General features: G+C 41.2%; 1 protein-coding gene across 8 annotated transcripts in view; it reads left to right on the top strand.

The window, feature by feature from the left end:
- CEP112 (centrosomal protein 112) overlaps positions 1 to 26,285 on the top strand; it is a 159,484-nt gene that overhangs the window by 87,795 nt on the left and 45,404 nt on the right. For 7 of the 8 annotated variants that reach the window (XM_064395729.1, XM_064395728.1, XM_064395727.1 and 4 more), the window contains exon 21: positions 11,303 to 11,533. In XM_064395729.1, coding sequence (XP_064251799.1) covers positions 11,303 to 11,533 — 231 coding nt within the window. Of the gene's footprint in view, positions 1 to 11,302; positions 11,534 to 15,830; positions 16,012 to 26,285 lie in introns of those variants that run through there. The other variant, XM_064395731.1, reaches the window with a different exon arrangement.

Raw genomic sequence — 26,285 nt, 5'->3', positions numbered from 1 at the left:
ACAGAATATTCAATTTAGGAGTAATACATTTTTCCTGTTTCTTAGTGCAATTTTGAGGCTGTGTTTTGAGGTTGGTTTTTTGGGTTTTTTTGAGACAGTAGTAAATATAAACATGGGCCATTATAAATTGATTATTTTATTTGACTGCTATTTCATAGTCTGCATGTTTAGTATGTATTTAGATATTTATATATAAACTGTGTATTAATATTTATTCAGAGTACAGTAGATCCAAAACAGTTGCATAAATAAATCTGAAGAAATTCTTGCCCCAGGATGCAGTGGCCTATTTGTCATTCAGAAAACGAAGAGGCATCAGCTGAATTCAAGGACAAACTGAGAAGGATAAAACGGACAGAGATCAACAGAAAGGTGCCAGAGGAAGACATTGAGCCAAAAATTCAAGAGAAGAAATGTTAGGCACAGTTTTCATTTATTTTGAACAGATCATCCCGTGATTGATGTCATCTTTCTGAGCTGTAGGCGTGGAGCAGGAGGCTTCCAAAAGGTCTCTGAACTCAGGAGAGCCACTGTGGAGATGGTGGGAATTGTGCAGCCAGCACTTGAGGGTGAAGATGCAGAGAGGGAGACACGAGCCAGCATCAGCTGGGTGTGTGTGGCAACAGGACCATCGCCTGATGCCCTCAATGCCAGCCTAACACCTGAGATGGTTAAAGACCACCTTCTCTAGGATTTTCCTCTCAGGTGGAGATGACAAATTTGTGTGTTTTATATCAGGATTGTCTCCACCAGAATGTGCTTCTTCCAGTGAGAATTTGATTTGAAAAGGAGAAAGCCAAATTACACCTGTGGGTGTAATTGTTCATCTGATTTGTGTGAGCAGCTCAGGTGAGGATGAGAATTTACCACAAGTGACCATCAGGAATGCTGCAGCTGTTGTTGCTGCCATGCAGAAATGAGGGATCCACACAGTCAGAAGCTGATTATTTCTTTCAAATCTAAACCTGTGGTACAACTTTTATTTTTGGAGCTGCTGCATTTCAGGATTCCTGCCCACACATATTGCCAGTCATGAGTCTGAGAACAAGGACTTGTTTTGGTTAAAGACTGTCACCTTTGCTGTAGCAGTGTGACATCAGAAATGGGAGAGGTTCCTGCTGCTTGGCATCCTTAGCAGGGCAGGACAGGGCAGGTGGTGCTGAAATCCTCTGTTGTTGGCCCAGAGAATGACAGCATTGGGTTCCTTAGTTGGCTTCCTGTGATTATGCTGCAGTTTTGAAAACTTTCTCTTTTTCAGCTCAGTGACAGTGAGGGCAGAGCTTGGGCAGAGGTGTGAGAGATGCTCCTGGCAGAGCCCTGAATGGGAGCTGCTGTCCAAAGTGGGCTTTTCTACAAGTAAGAACCTCAGAATTAAATATGGCAGATATTTTATACATGGACAGCTGATTACTGAGGCTTTTTATCTGCATCCTGTCTTTGGTTTGTCCTGGCAGGTTGTGTCTGATGCTATTTCCATTACAGTTGTTGTAAATGGATGATTCTCTAAAAGGATGATTTGTGGACAGAAAGATCAGAAGGGTTAGGACTGTGCCTGGCCCTTGGTTGGCAGGGTCCAGAGGGTAAAAATCCTGAGAATAGTTCCTGCAAACCAGAATAACATCAGTTAAGAGAATCCTTATAGGATGTGTGAAGTAAAACTTGGGAATATTCAAAAGTTGTGTGTGTTGAGCAACAAATGCATCCAAAATAAAAACGTGTGATGCTTTTCTAGGTGTTTTTTTGAGGCATGGGATTGTTTTGGTTCTTTTGCTTACAGTGAAATCTTTTCTATAGTTGACAGGCAAAGACATTCTCATAGACAATGCAGCATGTTCCTCTTCTGGGGACAAATTGGGAATTACAATACATTTAATTTTGCTGCCTCATGGAGATGAATGTCTGTAGTAATCCTTAAATCTGCAATACATCGTGTCTGCATTTAAATCAGAATTACACATTGTCCTGGAAATGTTAATGCTTTTAAATTTCATGTGTGGAAAATTTAAATGCAAATGTTTTTTAAAAGCTTTGACTTAGGGGATGCTGGACACAAAATGCTCTGAGATTGACACATGGTTCTTCCCAGTCCACTGCAGAGATCTTTAGGCTCCATTTCTGGATTCCCTTGCAGGAAATTCCTATCCTTCCTTAAATATCAGTAGCTTTTCCTCACTTTCAGAACAAGCTTTCCTCTGATGTTATTTCAGAACTGAACATATCCATGACATTCATCTGAGAGGAATATTTGCCTTTCACATCCTGAACTGCAGAAATTCAAGCTTTAGAGTTTTTCATAAAGGAAAACAGGGAAGGTGTTTGGTGTCATTTGCATCAATCATCGTTTAGGGATGGGTTGTTGTGATTTGTACAATGCAGAAAACCTGGTGTTACATGTAGATTTTAATTTATTTTTTTTTAGCCCCTCTTCATTTTATTTATGTTTCGCTCTCACAAGTTATTTTAGGGGATCACTGCATTAAGCAGGTATTTTTGGCTGATTTAATTTCTTATCTCCATCATATTTAAGTTCCATTAATGCAGTTATGTAGGTTGTTATGTGCCCATTTGAGTGCCTCCATTAAAATTCTGGGTAGAAAGACAGAAGGAAATGAGTCCTTTCCTGGCAGGTCCCTTAGCAGTTTTATTCGAATCATTGTGTTTGTACGTGGAAGAATACAAAGGTAAACATTCCTTTCATCAGATAAAAGGAGAGGAGAAAGAAGGCGGAATTTTTAATTTTTGTCTCACTAATCTGTTTCAAAGCAAATTCAGTAAATCAGGGAAGGAGGAACTACTCTGGATCAGTCTCCAAGGCAAAAGGGCCAAGTCTGTTACAGGTCTTAGAACAGTGAACTGGAAAATGTATTTAATTTATCTCAATTTCAGCTCGGTGAGTAATCCTTTGGCTCACCAGTTCTCTGCATTGTTGTGTTACATGTGTAAGCTCAAGGTTCTCCTCTTCAACTAAAACTCATTTTGTTGGGAAGGCAGTGACAATAACCAACCTAGATGAAGTTCTGCTTTCTAGCTGCTGTTAACTAAATTGGAATCAAGTGGACTTATGTAAATTAAGAAATGGAAATAAGTCTGTTAATTTTAAGCTCTTTGTGGAGCTGTTCAAATGGATGTCTGATTTTCTTTCTTCCCCCCTCTCCTTTTTTTTTTTAAGCCCAGTTTGTAGCTTAAGTGCCATTTACATTAACTGGGATTTGGGCAGCTGACTGACTTCTGTGAAAGTCTAGATCTACTTCAGTGCACTTCTTTTGGGAAAAAAAATCATCAGAATTTGTATTTTGCTTAATGCCATGTCACAGCAGATCTCAAAAATGTGCTGCCTTGTCCTAAGATGTAGAAACCAGGCCAGTATTTTGAGTGTAACTTTTCCCTGCTGGCTTTTTGATACCTGTGTGTTGTTTATTTCTTTTTAGTCTTCATAAATACCTGGCAGAGTCAGTGAACAGTTTGGGGGTTAAATTGCCTGTTAATTGTTGCCTAAGTGTGTTTATTTATAGGAATGGCACAGGCAGACTCATTTTTCCTTAATTTTATTGGAAGTGGAGCTGAGCAGAAGGTAACTATTGTTCTTAGTGAGTCAACACTTCCACTGTGTTTCAGGAAATGCTGAACAGGATTAGACAAGACAGAGCAAATACACTGCTAAAAAGTAAAATCTCTTCTTGAAGGGTGCTGGACCTTCCTTGGGATGATGTTCAGTGCAGGAATCGTGGTGAGGGGGATGTTGGCCATGCTTTGGATGCCAGAGGTGAGGGGTGTTTCCCTCCAGCAGCACTGTACAGGTGGTGTTAAACCAGTCCCCACACCAAAGTGAGACCCTGGGTTAGTAGGAATAAACTTTTATCAGATTCATAAATGTTAGAGGCATTTTTCAGAGCATGCACAGTGCTGGAATAGCCCAAGAATCTCACCAAGGAGGTTTGACCTTTAAAAGCAGCCTAATGCTGTTAAAATTAATGAAATGAATATGTAAGTTGGCAGCTCCACACCTCCCTTTACAAATCCCAGGGGGCATTTTCAAGAGAGGTGTCAGAGGTACATGTGCAAAGGTGAGAGGAGTTGAGATTGTGTGGGGATGGAGTTGATAGACCTTTGCATCAGTCCTGAATATGGGGATTGAGATCTGCCCCGGTTGAACTGCCACATTTCACCCTTAGTGTCACCTGCCCTGCTGTTACTGAGCTTTTCTCACTGGATATTCATCTGTCTGAGCCTCAGGAGCTTCCCCTTCTCCTGTGCTGTGCAGGTGCAGATCAGTGAGTGCAGCTTTGGTTTGTGTCAGTTCTCCTCCAGGACCCCAACTTGATAATACCCAACCTGATTTATACACTGAGGACATTTCACTTATGAACATATTAATAACTTCACCCCATCACTGCAATGGAGTCACATATAGGATATATATAGAGAAATATATATAAACAGGATGAAGATGGCTCCTTTTCAAGAAGCTCTGCAATAGAACCGACATTCTGGAGAGAATATTTTTCCCCTCAAGAACGAGAACACTTTAGTGTGCACAAAATACTACATAAGCATACAATAAAATGCATCTCTGAGTATTGAAGCTGATATTTTAATGTTTCCGGGAAGTCTTAGACCACTGCCAGGACTATTTATGATGGTGGGGGTGCTAATTTCCATCTTTTCCCCTGGAAGGGCTTGCACAGCCCCATGCTCTTGGAATGATCAGTGCTCTTAGGAACTGAGCCCAACCTGCTGGTCACTGAACTGTTGTTCATTTTCACTTCATTTCACACCATTTCATTTATCTGCTCCCTTAAATACCACATTTATGGGCCTGTGTGTTCTTACCCAAAAGGCATTTAAACTTGACAGTGTAATAGATTGTGCTGTGAAAGCTAAATAGCTGTTTATTACTTATCCCTGCTAATTTGTGCTCTGCCACATCATTACCCATGTGATAATGTGCCACTGGTTTACTTTGCAAATGAAATCTCATCTTTTAAAGTATTCATAATATTGACAAATTGCTGATTTTTGGAGTCACGGGAGGAAAAGGTTAATAAATTCTTTACATGTTTTAATTGAAATTGCCATGGTATAGAAAATATTTTTAATATAGTTGTTTAAATGAACATGATTGAGTTCATGCAATACAAAGGAGCCACAAATAGCTGCCAGCTGGCTGGACTGGCCACTTGCAATTCCTTTGGCAAGGAGAACAGCAGGTATAGTGGGACCAGTGAGTCAGACTCAGTAGGATGATTTGTGGACAGAAAGATCAGAAAGATAAGGACTGTGCCTGGCCCTTGGTTGGCAGGTCCACGGAGTAAAAATTATGAGAATAGTTCTGCAAACCAGAATAAGATCAGTTAAGAGAAGGGTTGTTGTCCCTTGCAGAAGCTGCAGTAGAAAAACTCATTAATATAAACCAATTTTGTTCTAAACACAAAACTGACATCGCACACATTTGAAGTTCTTACAGCTATACTTTTTTCTAAGCTTAGAGCTGCAAATATTTGTTTATTTTTCAGATTTCTTTTATGTTAAATGCATTGCTTGGTTTTGTGATGGTAGAGAAGCTTGTATGATGCTCCCCAGCATTTGATAAAGCTTTGTTTACTCACAAGAAAGCTGAAATCGTTCAGATTCCCACTTTGAGCAGATAATCCCCTTTGCAGTAAATGTTTTACAGTAAATGTGCCACCAGTCACTGCATGGCTGGGACAGGACACTCCATGCCCTCCTGTGGGACCCTGCCCTGCTCATGGGTAAAAGGGAGTCACTGTCCCCACTGAATCACGGGGAGTTCCTACTTTGTTCCTTATTTTCCTTTCACTTCATCATCAGAGTGAGATTTGTTTTTATTTGCAGCCTGCCTTTCCCTTGACTGGACTGATCTCCTTTCAGAAATAATCCAGTGCCCAATAACAAATGTTGTGGCGGCCTCATCCATCGCTGTCACCCCACGGCAGCGTGGCGAGGCACAGAGAGACAAATGTCCCTTTCAGAAGGGCCCAGCTGATGTTCCCCAGCACACACTGCTCATTTCACTGCTCTTTCCTAAGGTTCAGATGCTGAGAAGGTCTTGGCACGCAGAGGCAGAAGCTGCTTATCTGTGGTCAGATAGGGCTTGACTTACAGGCTGATATTTGAGGTTATTATCCCAGAGAGGATCTTTGGGATCATCCAGCCTAGCCCATGCTACTGCTCAGAGGTTCAGGGGTGTGTTGTAGGTTTTTTGAAATGTTACATGCCAGCAAAATTAAACACAGAAAAGTGAGTCCTGTGCAGTCATCTCTGACTGGAGCCAAGTTAACCCAGCACAGAAAACTTCTGCAGCTCAGTTTGAAGAGTTGTCAGGAGCCCCTTGAGAAGGGCAGGGGTGTTTAACAGTGATGCTCTGTTCCAGCAGCCCCAGTGCTCCCAGCAAGGCAGAGCAGTGAGGTTACAGCAGCCTCATCTGCTGGCACATCTTAGTCCCTTCCTGTAAATCTGCTGCAGCAGCACCTCAGCGCCTCTAGATCTGCACCACGGGGAATAAACGAGGAGTGCTTTTCATCTCAGCTCTCCTCTGCCTTGTTTTTGTGACTTTCAAAAGTCACAGACTGGAGCTGAGCGTGGTGCTGGGTGGATGTGGTTTGGTGTGTAATGCACGGGGAGGAGGGGGATGAGCTCCGTGTGCTCATCCCCGTCAGGGTGGAGATGCTGTCATGCTCCAGCCTCTTCCTCAGAAACTCATCCAAGGAAATGCTTCATGGGGGTGAAGCAGCAGCTCCTGGAAAATAAAGGGAATTTGTGTTATTATTGTTTTTAATTAGGCCGTAGTCATTCGGTCCATTTCTCATCCCCGTTGCCTGGAAGTGCAGCAGAGTTTCAGACATCAGCAACAGATTTTAATTTAAACTTTTTGCCAACTTTATATTTTCTTATGCAATTTACTTTTTAAAATTAAGAGCACATGTTTTCCTTCCAAATAACACGCAGTACATTTATTGGCATTTTAAATAGGCCAAAGTGAGTGACCAACCTTCTTCTTTTTCTTTCAAGTCTATTTTTTCCCTGCAGGCAAATTGCTGTGGGCTTATGACCCACCCTTTTTATGACACTATTTCAGCACAGATATTCTTAGTGAGAATTCTAAGTTATTTCTTTGAAACAGAAATAGAAATCACCACCTTGGCCAGCAGTTTCTTCATCTAAGGGGCATACAAATATGTCACATAAACCTTTATGAAATTTCTGTCACACAGTTTATGTATTTTTGTTCCATTTGGGAAACCGTGTAAGCTGGTGTTGTCTTTCTGTTTGTTGTCCTGTATATGGATTAATGGTCATTTTACAAAATGCTTCTTGTTTGGGGCATGTTCCTGTGGCATGGCCATCCTGGGAATTGCTACAAACTTCTGCATCCTTTCTAAAATAGATACAGATCTCTCTATTTCATGTGCTCGTACCCACACCACCGAAATAGAGACTACAACACTTTGATCCAGAAAAGGCAGCAAGTGGCAGTGACATTTTGGCTCTATTACATACTGTCAGCCCTTATTTCTTATGTTTAATCCTCATTTAGGACAATAATAATTTGCTGAGATGGGGTGTTTAAGGTGAGTTTTTTTTAACAGCAGCTCTTGTACTCAAGCAGTCGTTTGGACCGTACAAACCATTTGGTTCCCAAACAGAGATTTGGGCAGCCAGAGGAGAATTTGAGAAACCAAGACTGAGAAAGAGGACTCAGTGTTACAAAGAAACCATCGTGCCTTTGGATCTCCAGCCTGAGAAGTGAGATTTTGTAACTGCAGCTTTTATTTTCCCACAGAATCGTTAAGAAAAGACAGTTGCTCATAAGTTTTATATTTCATGGATTTTTCGCAACTGAGAATTAAGTCATCTTGGGGCTTTTTTTTTTTTCCCTAATTTGCCTACATTTAAGTCTAATAATAGTTTATTAAACCTGGCATGTGGAATAGCAGAGTCTTAGTGCTGGAAAGTTTGGGATTCATTTCGTGCAGCAGTGGGGACATCTCCATGTCACACAAAGTTGTCTCAGGCGCTGAGTTGGGCGTAAGCTGCTTCTGCCACTGACTTTGTTTATGGGAAAAACTAATCTGGCTGTGAGAACTGGACTTATTTGAAAGTAATTGACAAGAACTGTGTCTGTGATCCCCAATATGAGCTTTTTCCAGTCACTTTGGAGAGATTAGATGTCTCTTAACATCATCTTACTGGCAGTGAAGTTGCTCCAAAGGGACTCCTTTAATCATATTAGTTTCGCTGCCATCACCCCGTCTTCAGAGCCTTTCTTCTTCCCTAATAGAACCAAATCTGCTTTTGCCATCTATTAGGTCCAACATTTATGCTCCTTTGCATATTAATTACTGTTGCTTTACCTATAGCATTCAGCTCACTCTCAGCTGTCCCCAGTTTTGGCTCTGAAGGCTGGGAGCTGTTACTTTCTCCTTACAGAAAACACTGGATTGTGTTTCATTTTCTGATGACTTTGTATAAGAACCATTGAATAAAGAAGGAAGTAAAGCTTGAAAGGTGTAACAGGAATTCACCTAGTCTTTATTTTGGCTTCTAGTGTCATTTGTGAATGAATTTTCTTTGTATTATAAAAATTTAGACCTGGTTTCTTATCCTAAATATTTTAACAAAGTTTTTAGGGAACTTCTGAGCAATGTAATTTCTTAGTTTCACTTATGTGTGTGTGTTGGGGGTATAATTAAAAGAAGTTTTTTTATTTTAAAATAGGAGGGAAAAAAGGAGAGTAGGGGAAAGAGCTTTCAAAAAGAACTCTAACAGATTAAAAGATTATTGTGGCTATTTCAGGCAGGACTTGCACTGGGGCAGCTGTTAAAAACCCCAAATTCTCAGTGTGTCACTTTGGAGCTCAGACCATATCACCCATCAGCAATTGCAGCTCTTATCTTCATTGAGTTAGTGCTGCTCTGGTTAAGGAAAAGCCAGGCAGGCTGTCATGTTCTTGTGATCTGGAGATGAAATCATTTTCCGAAAGAATTATAAAAGTACATTGTGGATTATAATTATACACTGAAACTTACTTTACGTTTTTAGTCTGTATACAGATTTAATAAGAAATTAAACATGTGTAGAGGAAAAGCTCAGGAAAGGAAGGAAAGGATCTAGCACAGATTACAGTATATGAAACATATGTTTGAGATAATGCTGATAGGGCTGAAATATGTGGCCTGTGGTAGAGTTCTGTATACAAATGACGTGCTCATTCCTTCTCCACCATACACACACTCTTACCTTTGACATAGTAGGGACTAATGCCAATGAGTAATTAAGAAAGCATGGAAGCAAAATAAGTTTCTGAGATGGTTGATATTATTTAATACATGTTACAGCTGGGATAGCTGAAGGACAAACTGATGGTTTGAAGGGAGACGATGTCTTTTATTACACCATATAGTTCAAATAGCTTGAAAAATAGGCAAACTTTCAAGGCTTGATTTTTTTTTCTCTCTCAGATCACAGTATTTATAAGAATCTGTCTTGGGAGATTAATGTACAAGGCAATAGATCTGATAGTCATTCATGTCCCAACTTTGGTCAGAAACAAATGTTTCCTTTTCAAAGTTTTGTGCTAATGTGGTTCTCAGAGGCTGCAAATAAATGGTGTAGCTGAGTACAGACAGTGTATTAAAAATGTCTGAAGAAGAAAAATTGTAGTTGGAGAGAAACTGGCATTCCAGGACAATGGGAACTTTAAATATACACTGCTTTTCCTCAGATTTTCCTGTGAAACCTTTAATAAGCTTGAGCTGAGTCACCTGCACTTACTTGGTAGAACATCAATTTCTGCTCTCAGTATTGTCACATCCTCTGTGAAAAAATTCCAGGCAACTGCGAAGTGTCTTGTGAAACAGGGAGGAGAAAGGGGGAAATTCTGTGTGAGTTTTGTAGTGAAAGTGCTCATTTTCAGAATTACATTTATGAATGAACACGTAGATGTGCTGTCAGTGTCATCACACTTAGCTGTCAGGACAGTGCTTTATGTCCCATGTGTGATGTTCCTGTACCCCAGTGAAGAACCCACAGAGGAAATGGAGATAGAAAAGTAACTAGTGAGAGTTAGTAAGTGGAATCTGAAGTAATGGATGTGTATCTACTCCTGTGGTAAGCAGCAGAGTGAATTCTGTGGAATTAGGAGTTGTTAGAACCCTGGTTACTGAGAATTTCAGACTTTCTGTGCTGCCAGGCACCGACCCCCAGGAGAACACTGCACTGATCTGAGGCCCTGGAGAAGCTTCCAAAATGGAATGATGGAACTGGGATTGTGGGTGTGGAGTTTGGATTAAAGTGTGTGATATCACAGGGTGGCAAACTTAGAGTTTAAGGGTTTAGAATACAGTAATAGATATGAAGCAATTATTAACTTGTAAATTTTTAACTTGTAAAACTCACAACTTGTGAGACTGTAATATAAATAAAAACTAATAAACATCTAAATCTGAACAAGAAATCCCATCTTGCACATTTAATCCTGACCTTAGAAGAAGAAAACCAATAAAACTCAACAAGGAATGACACAGCTTTATTCCTGTCACTTCCATCCCTCCCCCTTGTGTTCCCCCCTCGGGGGCAGGCAGGGATTGATCAATGATTGATGATGCTCTGATTGCTCATTAGAAGGATGCAGGTCATTTCTTAAGCAAAAAAAATGAAGGCATGGGTAGGATATGTAGTGGTTACACGCCACAAGCTCAATTTCTCCTCCAGAAGGGTCCATCTCACCAGTGCTGTGGGCAGGGTGTATTTATCTGTGTGCAGGAAGAGAAAGGGAAGAGCAAGAAGAGGGGCCAGGAGAAGGAGCAGAGCATCCTCTGAGTCTGCTCCCACCCCAGGTGACGCCTGTTGGAGGAAACCTGTGGCATTCACATGCCCTCTGAACAGAGAAAAGCTGTGAGAGAAGCAGAGAAAAGAATGATCAAAACAATTCTTATCTCATTTGCTGCTCCTGTGTTAGTGCACATGTGGAATGTGTTGGAAGATTATTTACCTGAAGGAATTTGGGAATTGGATTCTGCTGAGGATTGTTTTGTTTCCTTGACACAAAGCTGTGTCCTGGCTGTCAGGAGTTTTCTTTAGTATCTTTTAGTATTCTTTAGGATTCTTTGTAATGTAGTTATAGTATAATATAGTATAATTAAGTAATTAATTAGCCTTCTGATACCATGGAGTTCTGTGCATCATTCTTCCTGCCTATCATGCATTTCTAGCACCGATAGAACCCAAGTGGGTTTTGTGCTGTGGGTTTGGGTTTTGTCACTTTGTTTGCTCTTTCTCTCAGGTGATCTCTGGTTTGGAGAACCAAATCCACAAGCTGAGGGAGGAGCTGATCCAGGCCAACGCCCTGCGGAACCATCAGCTGCTGGACCTGAGCCTCCAGAGGGACGAGGAGAAGCTGAAGGCATCCCGAGACAAGGAGGCAGCACTGAACAGCCTCAAGATGGAGATGGAAAAAGTGATATCAGAGCTGAAGAGGAGGCACACGGCGGAGACAGAGGCGGCCTTGAGAAAGGTGAGGGAGTCCCAAAGAGCAGCTCCACGGGGCAGGAGGGGAGGGAGCACCCCAAAGGTCAGCTGAGCAAAGTTTCCCTGAGGAAAAATGTTTAGGGGTCACTTGAGTTGAAGAAACAGGTGCAGACCATGGGATGCCAGAGTCACAGCGGGTGTGTGGGGTGTTTTGGGGTCCTGTGAGGGAAAGCTTTGCTGTAGACATGCTGGGGCTGGGCAGCACCTCCACTTTAAAGACACAGGTGATTTCATAGGTAAAGCCAGCCCAGGGCTGGTTTGATCTTCCTCTGCTGGAATAGAGACACTGGAAAGGGTGGTTCTGCCTAGCCAGTAACTTTTTCTCCCTTAAAGAGGGTGAGCTTTAAGGAGGGAAAAACTCAGGCTCAGGGTGCAAGGAAGTTGTGTCTGGTTGCTCACAGTGGCTGCTCTAATTTTGCTTGTGGTGCCCATCAGTGGAGAAAGGACTCTGGGTAAGATTTGAAAATAGAAATTAACGTTTTAGATTGAACAAGGCTTCCCTCCAGTTCTGTTCTGTGGGGTCACTGCCCACTGCTTGCTGAGCATCCCTTGGACCCCTGTCTTTAATTCAAGTATCCCCCCCGCATTAGGGAGCTAAAACATGCAAGTTTTATTTCAAAAGCCAAACTAAAAAAAAAACCTACTTAATATTTATGGTAGACTCTGTGTGTGTGTGTAAGCAGATAGTTGTTGAAGTCTCTTTTATACGTTGCATTAAGGCACTAAATCACACATTTTCTTGCAAGGGGATGTGCAGTGGCACAAATTAACAATCTGCATGGAGTGTTTGAGCAGCCTTTGTGCAAGTGACATTTCATTTACCTGCGTCAGGTTCTTGGTCTGTAATTTTGAAGAGCATTCGGAGGATTATGTTGGAAATCAGCCAGCCTGAAGCCATTAAAATGGCTGTGATCAACAATTCAGAATCTTTTCTGAATGTAAGGAAAGCTCTGCTTGGCATAATTATTTAAAGCCAAGGTCACAGAAAGTATTTAAACCTTTGAAATTCATCATTAAAGGATTAATTTTAACTCAGGAAGACATTGTCATTTTTGCTTAAAAATGGAATTTGAATCTCAATTCTTTTCTTTCTTTGATCTTTTTTTACATGTGTAGTATAGCAAAAGAAAAGTTAACTTCTTTACATCCTCAAATTAAAGTTACAAATAATCCTTCATAGGGCAATATCTCTAATAGTCTTGAATTGTCATTTCTGTCAGAAATGCTGGTTTTCTTTAATTTGTTGGATTTTTTTCTATTTTTCAAAAAATTTGCTAATTTTAAGCTATATTAACTGCTATTGTACTTTTTTTCTTTAACCTACTTCCCTATTTTTACCCTAATCTGAAAGCACATGTTGAGCAAAAGATAGGAGGGGAAAAGAGGAAAGTATCTCTGTTGAAAAGCCTTTCACAGACATGTGAAAATACCTGGCATTACCTTCAAATCTCCATTCCCTATTCTGTTTCATTTCTGTCTTGCAATTGTAGAACTGTGGAAATTAGCCACAAAATCCAAAACTCAAAGTAGCTTAGAGGGCAAGCTCCATTTAAAGCTCAAAAGTAGCAGTGTCAGCTAATTTGGTTCATATCTTGGTCCTGGTCCACAGAACCTTGATGAAGATGAATTCATCCATGGGGGGGAAAAAAGCATCATGAACCTTGAAATTTGTTTTTGAAAATATTTTCTACCAGATGTTGTTACCTGGAAATTTAGGGCAATATGAGAGAAAAATTTGTTCTCTAAATTTACTTTTTTTTAGTGCCAATTCTATGAAGATTGCTTAAAAATCCAGTGGGAAGCTGAATTTCACAGTTTAGGCGTGGAACATCTGACTGGCCAGATTTTCTGAAGGTCACTCCATTCTCAAGTGAGGGATCTCATTCCTCTGTGATCTGCTCTGGGAATAATGTTAATTTCTGTGTGGATTGCTTTGTGTCATTGTGGACTTGTTAACGTGAACATGAGGAAATAGAAAAGAAATGATTCATACTTCAATGACAAGGAAAACAGAACTGTAAATGGGTGAAGAAGATCCAGGATTCCTCTGGCATTGCCCTCCTGCTGCTGTGGGGATGAGAAGAGTGAGGGGCAGAGACAGGGGAAGGACGAGTCTTCATTACAGGCACACAGAATATTGAAATATTTGTTGTGGGTTGTAGACATCTTTTTGATATTTAGGGACACATGATTTATTGAGGTCTTTAATTTTCTGTTGCTTAAAAATCCCATCTGTAAGGCTGGGACATTGTTTATTGTAATGTCAGTTCCTGAGCACTCCCTTCGCACTTTGGGGTTTGTCAGGGTTGGTGTCTGGTGGAGATTCCTGGGACACTGTTAGGATTGTGCACCTTTTTTCCTGCTTTGCTCCTGTAAGATACTGATGTGTTTTCAGCATTTTATGTACTTACCTGCTTGAGCTGACAGAAGTTTTAGGATCATTTTTCTGCAAGGTGTTTCATGCTATTAGGAGGGAATTCTTCCCTGTGATGGGGGTGAGGCACAGGGCACCCAGAGCAGCTCTGGCTGCCCCTGGATTCCTGGAATGTCCAAGGCCAGGCTGGACAGGGCTTGGAGCAGCCTGGGACAGTGGAAGGTGTCCCTGCCATGGCAGGGGGTGGAATGGGATGATCTTTAAGGTCCCTCCAACCCAAGCCATTCCATGATGATTGGGTGTTTGAAAGATACTGATGTGTTTTCAGGATTTTCTGTACTTACCTGCTTAAGAAAGGTAAGTACAAAAAATGTACTGAAGTACTGACAGAAGTTTTAGGATCATTTTTCTGCAAGGTGTTTCACCCTATTAGGAGGGAATTCTTCCCTCTGATTGGGGTGAGGCACAGGGCACCCAGAGCAGCTGTGGCTGCCCCTGCATCCCTGGCAGTGCCCAAGGCCAGGCTGGACAGGGCTGGGAGCAGCCTGGGACAGTGGAAGGTGTCCCTGCCATGGCAGGGGTGGGATGGGATGATCTTTAAGGTCCCTCCAACCCAAGCAATTCCAGGATTATTGGGTGTTTGGAACGCTCAGCCTGGAGCTGCTGGCTCCTGGTTTGGGCAGGACCAGGTGTGCTCCAGGTGGCCTCAGCAGCACTGGGGGCACGGCCCCTCCTGGGCCAGGTGCAGTGGAGTGCACAAAGCTCAGAGCAGGTCCAGGTTTGCCAGGAAGGACTGAAAGCAGGAGACAGAGTCTGAGTGTGTGCAGATGTGGGGCTTGGCCGCCGGCGCTGTTTGCAACGTTCTGTGGGATTTTCTTGGCAGGGGAAATGAGCATTCAGCAAGCACGGCCCGGGCAGAGCAGTGGACAGGCTAACAATGCTCAAAGGAAGCAACCTTGGAACACTGAAAATATCTCATAAAAGAGCTCCCTTTGAGCAGCACACATGAGTAAACTGGAGTGGGAGAAGATGATGATGGGGTTTTTTTTTCTCTAAATAATTTTCAACATTTAGCTTTTTATTGACTTCTTTTCTATATTTAAATAGATATTTTGACTCATTCTGTTAAAGGTTTATGCAGGTTCCAGGAACATCTAATTCTCTGTCAGTGCTGCTTTTCTTGTGGAGAAGTAATTTACATTTTTGTGTATTGACTGTACTGAACACACATGAAATTTGATTATAGGACAAATCTGTAGTCAAAAAACCCCAAAACTGAGTTAAACACTTTATTTTTGGGGCTGCTTCTGATGGAAGGATCTGTGAAGTGGTTCCCTGTGGAGAGATGGGACACCAAAGTGGCATAAAACCTGTCCAGAGCCATGCAGGTCCTGCCTGTAGACTTTAATGATGTTGATGTTAATTGTACTCCGAGATTTCTGTGATTTTAAATCAAATCTGATATTTACAGTTTTTACCTGGTACAATCACTCCACCTGTATCTGGTGTGAAGTCCACATAAAACTCAGATGCTCATGGACCTTAAAGTTAAGGTCACTCTGTAAGTGTCCACTTCCTTAATTAGGAATAATTATTCTATATAACAGTTTTGTTGCTATAAAATGTTTTTGTAATGGGGCCCTTTTCAAAACTCTTCAGACAGTGTCCCATAGATGGATACTTATTTTCTGAGCAACTTCTTGCATGTAATTTGGAAATAAGGTACTGATAATGTGCCCTGGGGAGCATTTCAGTCCCTGCTTCAGCATCAGGCTCTGTGCTGCTGGATCCATTCCCCACCCAGCACACACGAGCACAGCCCCGTTGGATGTAACTCCCTGGGCATATTTTCATGCTGCATTTGCAGGAATATCTGTGATTCACAGTATCTGTTCTGGCACTGTTGCAGATGATGTCACACTGTTCAGCACTGGCAGAGAGATAGAAGATGAAGGGAAGGAATATGACATCTTCTGAGATGAAAGATGCTCCAAGAGATACTTGATTAAAAGCATTGAGTTTCCCCTAAGCAGTCACTTCTGCTCCTAAAGTAAAAGCATCTCGTGCCTTCCATGAGTCCCCATTTCTGAGTCCTGTTTCTCCAGCTCTGCTTCTTCTCTGCCAACTCCACATTTCATTAGCACCAAAAATGGTTCCATCTTTGTCCCTAAGACCTTCTGAGAACTGGGTGTGATGGAACCTTTGATCTGACACCTTTCACTTCATTAACTTGGAGACTGAAGCCACACTTGCAGATAACTTTGTTTGAGATGAGTTTTCACACTCACTGCAGTGATTCCCTGGTTATTTACACGGGGGCAAACAGGTCAGCCATAAAAAGTGGACGTGTATTCCTCCCAAGGGTAATGACCTCATTAAATTGTGTCTAATTGTAATGCAGACCTGTTTGTGTCCTTGCTGAATGCAAGCAGGACCCCCACCAGTTGTAGAGGTGCCATTTTTTTAAACTTGTTTTGAGTCTGTTACATCAATTATTTAGCTTAAGCCCCAGCTATGAATAATTTAAAGAGTCTCCAATTCTTACCAAGAAGAGTTGGATGTTTCCCAGGTCTCCTAATTTTTTTTCATTATAATCCAAGAACTATTGTCTCTGATATTATCTCTCTGTTCCAGAGCAGTAATATTTTTATTGTTTTTGTTTTGTGGAGCCTGTGTACATTAAATTACATTTGGTTCTTGAACATTTCTTACACAGTGATAGTGATTCACCAACTAATATTAATAAAAAAGAGTGTAGTACATTTGGCTTTGTTGGAGAAAATCTAGCAAAACCAGAAATGTGGTGCCAAAAGATCAAGTAAAAGCAAAAATGATGCCAAAAGATCAAGTAAAACGAAAACATAATGCCAAAAGATCAAGAAGAAATGCATTTCACAAAGAGGAAATATTTTTAATGTATATTAGCACAAAGAATGTGGGTTATTTAATCTGTCGTGATAGTACCTTTCAACAAGTCCTTTTAAAACCAGTTTCCTCTGTAGTCTGTCCCTTTTTGCACTGCTCCTTCTTATTCCTCCAAAGAAAAAGCGGGATGATAGTGGACCAGGAACATGGTCACAGGAATTGCATCATCCCTCAGGGGAGCCATTTGGAAGAGTCTTCAATCAACAGAGCCAAACATGAAGAAAAAGATGGTAGAATCATCTCAGGGATATTTCACTCAAATAGGACTAAACACAATTTATGGCACTCTCCCTACTGGAGATGTTTCAAAGCAAGAGCTGAAGTTATTCACAGAGTTGCTCTGCTCCTATCTCCTTTAAAAAAATAAAAATAAAAACTCCGAAAAAACAGTTCAGAAAACAACAAGTCAGATTTCTGCTCATTAGCTGTATTTATAAATCTGGTTCCAGAGTTAGGAGCCAGGAGAAGTTGGTATAACTGTCACTGTGGGAAAAAAAATGTGCACCCATGAGCAACAGGCTCACTTTTTAATATCTTCATTAATGTCTGCAGGGAGGTCAAGCACCATTATTTGTATTCATAAACAGCACCACAGGGTTAAAAATGAAAATTATTGCAGCAATGCTGTTAAGAAATGAGAACCAGACAAGAGCTAAATGATAAATTATGACAAAATATGGAATTTAAAAGATGGCTTTCAGCAGGGCAAGGACTGATGTGATTAAAATTAAAGCTCAATCATGTGGCCCATCTTTCAGCACACTTTACTCATGTCCTGTCATATCAATGATAGCTGGGTAGTTGTTGGAGAAGTTTGCCTGGGTTTTTTAGGATTTAGTGGATTTTTAACCAACTGGAATTCATCTGAAGTGTCTGTTGAAGAAACATTCACAGGTGGGGTTTTTTTTGTTGTCTCTGGCTCCTCTTTCTTTTTCAAGTGTGTGCCCAACCACCCCTCCCTGTTCTGCAGCACCTGGGCACACGCTGCCTCTTCTCCATCCCAGAACTTCCAGGTTTATCCTTCAGAGTGTGTTCATAAGATCAAGACCCACAAAGTCAAGGGGATGGTGGATAAGGTGAATGCTGAGGTTTTGCCAGTGGCAGAACAACTGTTTTAATTATTTTTTCAATCGTTTCCCGAGCCTTTCTTCACTCTCCAAACAACCTGTAACACACCGACTTTATCTTGTAATACACAATTGCTTATTATTTCAGCTTTATTAAATAGTTTTAAAAGCCCAGTTGAATCATTACCTCATGCTCTCCCTTTTTGCCCAATACCTTGTGTCTTGGAAAAGGCTGATTGCTTGTAGGTCCAGTTTTGTCTAATTTACCAATTTTACTTATCCTTACATTCCTGGGTACATGATAATATTTGGAAAACATTGGCTGTTTTCCAGTGTAGTGCTGTAACGTGATATTACTGGTGGATTTTTTTATTTTAACAACTTGGCCAATTCATTCTTAGATTTGTTGAGAATTCTGGAGTGAGGTCTGGGTTCCTGGTCAGGTGTGACAGGAAGGATTCCCTGCTCCTGGATCCCAGTCCCTGCAGCCATCCCTGCTGGCTTCACTGGGGCTCCTCCATGGTTTTGGTTGTCCAAACAACAGTAACTTGTGTTTTTTCCTTGGAATTAGAAGTAAAAAATCCTCCTGTATCCATGAGCTCCACATTCTTACTTTGCTTGGAAGATTCTGGGATGATGCATCCTTTGCACAAGGACTTTCTCAAGTCCCCCAAACCCCAGAGTCAGCACAAGCCACTGCAAAAGGTGCCCCATGGAATGTGTCCATCACATCCCTGCTTAGGTCAGCACAATAAAAAAAAAACAGATTTCCAAATAGCTTTGTTTAGGAAAAATGCTCAGTGATCAAGACCAAACTAATGTAAAACGTAATAATTGTGTATTTAAATATGGCACAGTTTGAAGACATTGTTTACACTCATTTGCTCTTCATATCATTATAATAGAGAAAAGCTGCAGGTGGCTTTTTTCTTCTTCTTTTTGGAGAAGGAGTGTTTGGGAAATAGGGAAGGGGTAAAACAATGTTATTAGTCCTTCAGAGTCATTAATATGAAGAAAGAAAAGTGCTCCAAAATGACTTGCTTACAGCTGCAGAACATGTCATGGAGTAAAACCCACCTTCATTAAATGGTGAGAAAGAATTCTGATTGTTTTGAAGTTCTTATGATCAGTCTGTATGTGCTTCATTGTAACGTGATACTAAAGTGCCTCAATTATGATTTGTGTATTTTGGTGCCAGAAGGGTTTTTTTCTTATGCTAAATTATTAAGTTCTGTCAGCTGCTGGGCTGTCATATAGAGATACAGTAAATCACATTATATTTTGTCATGGATTACACAGAGCAATAAATTTGGGAACAGAGATCAAAGTAGTTTCACAATCACATCTGAGTGTAGGAGGGGTGTTTAACTTGTAGAAAATCTGATTTAGGTGAAACTGTTGCAGTTCTTGTGTGAATTTGAAATGAATTTGAATGTTTGCTTGAAAATGAATAAGGTACAAATCCCCAAAAGAGTTCTCCTGTATTTAGTTCAGAGGAGTTAATTCTGACCTACAGCTGCAGGACAGAGAACAGATGAATAATTAAACATTGGGAATGTTAAGAGTCTTGCAATGCCTTATTTATGTTTTTAATTGCTTTGATGGTGGAGCAATATATTCCATTTTCTTTTTAATTGGGCCTTTGCTGGACTTGGGAAGTTTCTCCTCGGCTCAGTAACGCGCTCTGGCTCCGGGAAATTGTCTCTCTTTTGGGGAAGCTTTGTCATATTTAAAATACAAAAAGTAATCCAACATAATCTTGCTAAGGAGCACTGATGGCTTCAGATCACAGATTTGTTGGGGGATATGGCTGTATTTTCAGTGTCTGTCTTTCCAAATGTGGAAGCTTAACTTTTGTTGGGCTCTTGTCTATTGATGTAACTTCAAAATACTGAATTAACTTCATGATATCAAGTTGATTTATTGATAACAAGTTAATTCAGGGGTACAGTTTGTCCTTTGTTCCCACTTTTTCTTCTATTTAATAGCAAAGATTCTGTCTTAAAATGATACATACATAGAATGTTTTTCTATTCTGTTGTCTTCTTAAGAAGTGCTTGTTCTTGACGCAAAATTCAACTTAAGACAATGCAAAATCTAAAAACTTCATTCTTATCCCTTTATAATTCTTTCAGGAGCCCTAAAGTCTCTCCTTGGCAAAAATCAAGGTGTGTGAATTTAGCTGATAAATAATGATTTATCAGTGCCTGGGTCTCAGAAATCTCCAGTTTCAGAAAGAATCGAGTTTGGTAAAGCTCAGATTTAGTCTTTAACTGAGTCAAGTCGTGGATCAGTGTCACATCTTGGGACTGTTGCCTTCTGTGTGTGGAGGAAGCTTTAGCTTTGACTTGCATCTTCAAAGATGTTCCCCAGCCTGTCCCCTGATGGGTTTGCTGGGTGTCAGCTCTGGGGGTACCAGAAACGTCTGGGCCTGAGTGATTCTGGAAACTTCTTTGTGTCAGAGTGGGGCAGAGCCCGAGCTCATGGGAGGAGTGAGGTGCTGCATTTCTCAGGGATGAAGGCAGCTTGTCAAAGCTCAAATAATTCCTGTTGGCTGCACATTTTCTTTGTTCAAACTTTGAAAAAGAACATGCCAGCACTTTTGATATAACATCTTAAACTCAGTTTAAATAACCATCTTTGTTTGGGTGGATGGAACAGGAGAAAAGCAGGAAATATTAAAATGGTAATCCAGGAATGTGATTTAGGGACTCTAAAGGGGAGAGTGTTGCAGTCTCCCCATCTTCACCAGGTTTACTCCATCTCATTGGAGTGTGGAACTGTGGGAAGAATCGTGCCATAATATACACCCTGACCCCAAAGCTGGTGAAATGGGAAGATAATGAGGAATCTCAATCCCAGCTGCCCGGTGTGATGGATGGCAGATGAGAAGCTGTGACATCTGTGATGATCATTTGAATCTCTTCATTTGCAGGAATCTCTGTCACCACAAAACACCACACTGATTTCACCAATGGGCATCTCACAGATGATTGATGAGAGTAAATCAAACAAAAATCAGCCATCTTTGCCTGTGCTGTCCATGATCCCAGCCCAGAGCTTATCACACCCAGCAATTTTTTGGCAAAATGTCCCAGAACAGCTTCAGATTAAACCAAAATTCTGTGCCAGCCCTTTGAGTGCCTGATGCACTCACGAGTACTGTCTTCTGTAAAGGGCAGTTCAAGCATTAAACAGTTGCATGTGGCAAACCCAGGCTGTTAATCTGATTTTAAATCCTTTTCTTGTATGCAAGGCTGGTGTTTTAGGCCAGTTTGTTTGAAATAATGTGCCTGGCTGACAGCAATATTGACTGGAAATCAGCATCAGTGATGCTGGGGAATATTTAGATGCTGAGTAAGTCCATTTAGATGAAGGTAATAATTGTGACCTGGTGCAGCTTGGGCATCAGCCACCCTGCAGCTGCAGCCCCACAGAAGATTTCTGGGTGAGTTAAAATGCCTGTATTTAATTCCTCTGCATAATTTCAGAACTATCAGAAATACGCTGTTGGTTTAAATGAGAAGTCTGGAATTTGGAGTTTTCCTAAGGCACAGTTTGCAGAAGCAGTTTCTCAGTGGGTCCCCACTGAGCACAGAGCTGCAATGTGCTGCAGAAAGGCAATTCTCTGTGCAGGTACTGTCAAAGGCATTTCTATTCATTCTTAGGTTTTTCCCAATGAAAAGTACTTCACACATGAATGAGAGAGTTTTTTCTCCTAAAAATGTATGTTTAATGAAAAAAAAAAAAAAAAAAAAAAGGAAAAGATTTGTAGACCTCCAAAAGTGAAATGTAAAATAGAATATTAATAGGATTTTGGGATTTCTATCATTCATTTTCAAAACCCTTGAAGTCATTTGGTACTTGACTAATTATTCTGTTAACATCATTTTGGGTATTCAACTATTTTTAATGGTCTTTTGGGTGGTTCAGATTACATATTTGAACTGTGTGTGCTATTTTCACTGCTGAACAGAGATCCAGCTTTCATTTTTGTCTGATTGGTGGGGAGAGCAGGAGAAAGAACAGGAGTTTGGTGTAGGAAGTCACCCACTATCAGTGTTAGAGGCACATAAGGAAAATGCATGTTTCAGGCTTTGAGTCAAAATGGAATTTTTATGTACAATCAGATGAACTTTAAAGGTGATCTGCTGATCTCTGAAGTTTAAACAGATATTGTACAGAGAGTTTTAACATGCTTAATAACAAAGATTGCCACCATTAGCCATTCTGAAGGTCATTTTCTTCTGACATCTATCAAATTACACAATCTTGAATTTTGGTACAAAGCATAATGCTGTCAAACTTAAAATAGAAATATTCCAGAATGTGGAGTGGTGTGTTGTTTTTTGAGGTAAATGGGCCCCATTTACATTAGTTCTTTGATGTTAAATTCCTTGCTGCACATCAGAGAACAGTTGCTTCTTCCCTGGAGCAAGTTTTCTTTCTTCTTCTTCCCCCACCCTTTGATTTTTTTCCTCCCTTTTTTTTTCTTTTTTTCTTTTTTTTTTAAGTTTGCTTACACTTTTATCTAACTAATTATGGAGGATCAGCTTATGGATGGCCACTTTTAGCTAGTTGCAGGCATTTTGAAAAATGATTCTTTCATAGCTACTACCCTAAACAGAAAAGTTCTTTAATCTGCTGCTTCTCTATCAGTGAATATGGTGGTGTGTGTGTATATATATATATATATATATATATATATATATATAAAACTCTAGTTAGGAGAGCTCTTTCCAAAGCTGGAAGATAGAGAAACGTGGAATTATTGAGGTTGGAAATGACCTGTAAAGTCATGGAGTCCAGCCATAAACACAACACTGCCAAGCCCATCACTAAACTCTGATTGTTGGGGTTGGAAGGGACCTTAAAACTCACGCAGTGCCACCCCTGCCATGGCAGGGACACTTCCACTGTCCCAGGGTGCTCCCAGCCCTGTCCAGCCTGGCCTTGGGCACTGCCAGGGATCCAGGGGCAGCCACAGCTGCTCTCAGCCTGTGCCAGGGCCTGCCCACCCCACAGGGAAGGATTTTCCCCCAGTATCTTACACAATGCACAGGTTTGTAATGTTTCAAAGCTTCTGAACAGCTCCATTTTTGATAAATACCCAAGGCATCCCAAAAGCCTCCATGGGTGATGCTGCAGGGTGGAATTGTCCACGTGGCTGCCAAGGCCGGAGGGACCTGGGGCTGGTCAGGGCTTGTGCTCCACTGAGTGGAACTGGGACTGAAAGTTCCTCATGCCTTCAAATAGCTTATAAATACTTGTTAATTAGGGTAGGGCACGGTGTGCTTTTGTGGTGAGGTCCTGTCATAGATCCTGGGCTCTTTTACTGATGCTGTTCTGTTCCATGAAAGGATAAAGTGAAACTGGGGCAGTGTTAGAAGAGCATCCATTAATGCAGACACCACATCTAGAGTGCTAATAATTTTAATTTTTTGTTTTAATTTAATTTTTTTTGTTTTATTTTTTGTTTTGTTTTAATTTTTACATAAAATGTTTTGTTGGAGTCAATGCAGTTTTGCTCAGCAACCACAATTTGATGCTTTAAGGCTTGTTAAAGAATTACAGTTGGTTTTTAAAACCAATTAACTGCAACAAGGACATAATCTTTTTAATGCAAAAGTCCTCTGTAATATAAAATAACTGCATGTAAAATCATCATAATCAGATCATTTTAGCTAAAATATGTATTAACTGTGTGAAACTAAACAGGAGTTCGTTTTTGAATCAGTGGAATTCCTCTGCTGCTTATCCAATTTAAATCTTTTTCATTATAAAAATGGATATTCCAATTGATATTTCTGACAAGCTTCTTTCTGCCAAGTGGGAATTTCAGCAGCCACCTCTCACACGTGGAAAACTGGTTTCAGACCATTAACTCTATTTGCAGTGCTGCCCATTGCTATAAAAAGAGCTTGACTTTAATGAACACTGGCTGACCCTCCAAATGTTCACCTTCCACTTGGATTCTTATTCATTATGGTTCTGAAATAGCACCTAACCTGAAAGGGAGGGAATGCCCTTAAAATAATTCAGAAACAGCTCGTGCTTCCTGCAGCACGTGCACCCAGCAGCCAGTTGGAAAAGAAGGAGCCCAGGAAAGTGCTGTGTGTGTGCACCAGGCCAGTGTGAACCTTCTCATTTTTCAAGATAAATTTGGTGTAAATCCCCCCTGATGTTCCCTGTACACAGCTCTGTGTGTATTTACTCATTCTTTAAAACAAAAAGAGTAAAAAGGCATTTTCTGTGCGTTGCAGTGCCCCAGAGAAGGTGGTTTATGTCTCCCTTGGTTGCAAAGCAACAGCCTGTATAAAGAGGTGCTGAATTAGTTTTAGTTGCAGGTTTTGAGAAAGGAGAAGCTTCATATTTCTGCAGTTAAAAGATGGCAGTGGAAAAGGGGGTGCCCAGGCAGCCCCATGAGCTGGATCTTTTCAGTGCTGTAAATTGTGGTCTCTGCCTTCATCAGAGCTGCTCGTGTGGTTTGTGATGATGCAAGAGCTGCTGGGTGTTACAGACCTCAGGGAAAAGCTGAAGTCAGCAGGAACCACAGAATTATGGAATGGTTTGGGTTGGAAGAGACCTTAAATCCCATCTCATCCCACCCCTGCCATGTCAGGGACACCTTCCACTGTCCCAGGCTGCTCCAAGTCCCATCCAGCCTGGCCTTGGGCACTGCCAGGGATCCAGGGGCAGCCCCAGCTGCTCTGGGCACCCTGTGCCAGGGCCTGCCCACCCTCACAGGGAACAATTCCTTCCCAATATCCCATCCATCCCTGCCCTCCATCAGTGGGAAGGCATTCCCCCTTTTCTTGTCACTGCCTGCCCTTGTGAAAAGTCCCTCTCCAGCCTCCTGTAAGACCTTTAAGGTGCTGGCAGGGGCTGTCCATAGCTTTTAGTGCCACAGGGCCAATATAACCAGTTTTAGGCAACCAGAGCCCATGGAGCTGTCTCCAGGGGGAAGGTCTGGGAGCTCAGTACCTCTGAAATTCAGATGCCTCTAATGTTTGGGAAGAAAATGCAAGAATTTATGGTTTGTTGGTGAGTGGGAGACAAAACTTGTAAATATTTTGCTAACTGGATGTTGTTAAAGCCATTATAAAATAAAATGTTGCAATTCCTTTTAAGTAAATTGGTAGGATATCCATTCTTTGCCTTTAGTTAGGAATAAAACAATGAAATCCAGAGTATCTTTCTTTTGGATCACCTCTGTCCTGTCTCTCAGAGGTCAGCCTGATTGTACTGTGTGTGAACAAACAAATTCTAATTTGTTTATGGAACTCGTGACCGGCTCTTTATTATTTATTGGGATTTCTTCTGTGGGTTCAGGAGGTTATAAAGCTGCTTCTATGAAAGATGGGGACTTTTACCCCAGGCAAGTTGAGCGAGAGCAGCTGTAACGTGATCTGTGCAATGCCTTGCTGACGAGTCCCTCTCCCTTTCTGGGACTAACAGCGATTTATGCTATTGCTGTAATTTATTTTTTTACTTTTTTCTCTAAAGATAAACTGGCAATTTCAGTCACTTTATGACATGCAGTGGTGGTAAAACATCATCTGAAACTAGGCTGCAGTACAATGGAACAAGTGTTAATGTGGGTCAGCCCGAGTACAAGGAGAAACAGCATGGACAGAGCTCCCTACGATAGCTGGGGCTGTGTCACCACTCCTTTTATTTATGCACCCCCACCATGAGCCCTTACAGTGTTTGTGGTCCACATTTGAGTGATAAATGGAGAAAAAGTGAAATTTCATTTGTCTGGTGCTCCAGAATTCTTCTAGATGCTGTTTCAAGCCAATGTGTATTGCCATTATCTCTGTTTTATAACAAAACCAAGCCATAATGTCGTCTCAAAAATGATGCACAAATTTGGTAATTGGTTTTGCCAACTTTTTTAGTAGATTCCTTAGTACCAATAAACAGATGGAGACATCCATATGTTTCATAATTTTGGAATTTGAAGGGATTGAGGATCTGAAATTGCAATTTCATGTAAAGTTTAGGATTACTTTGAACTGGCTGTAATATTCTTAGGCTGAGCTGCACCTTACAGAGCTGCCCGGATTGCCGAGGATGATTCCAGCCCTACCATGACGATCCGCGGCTCTAAGCTCCTCGATTTATAGCCCAGAAAAATCAATAAGACTCTTTGCCTGCCTGAAATCCCTGGAGTCTGCAGAAATGGAGCCTGAGCTGGCTGCACACAGGGTTCAGAGGCTTTGGGGGCCCCTGTGGGTTTTTTGGTCCCCCCAAAGAGGGGCTGGCAGGAGCCGGCGTTTGGCGCTGGACGCGGTGCCGTAAAACTGAGGACGACAGATCAAAGGTTTGAGCAGGAGGTCAGATAGATTTTGAAAACTTAATCAGCTTAA

This window comes from Passer domesticus, chromosome 20 (assembly GCF_036417665.1).
Source record: "Passer domesticus isolate bPasDom1 chromosome 20, bPasDom1.hap1, whole genome shotgun sequence".
Lineage (NCBI taxonomy): Eukaryota > Metazoa > Chordata > Aves > Passeriformes > Passeridae > Passer > Passer domesticus.
This window is presented reverse-complemented; position numbering and strand designations above follow the sequence as displayed.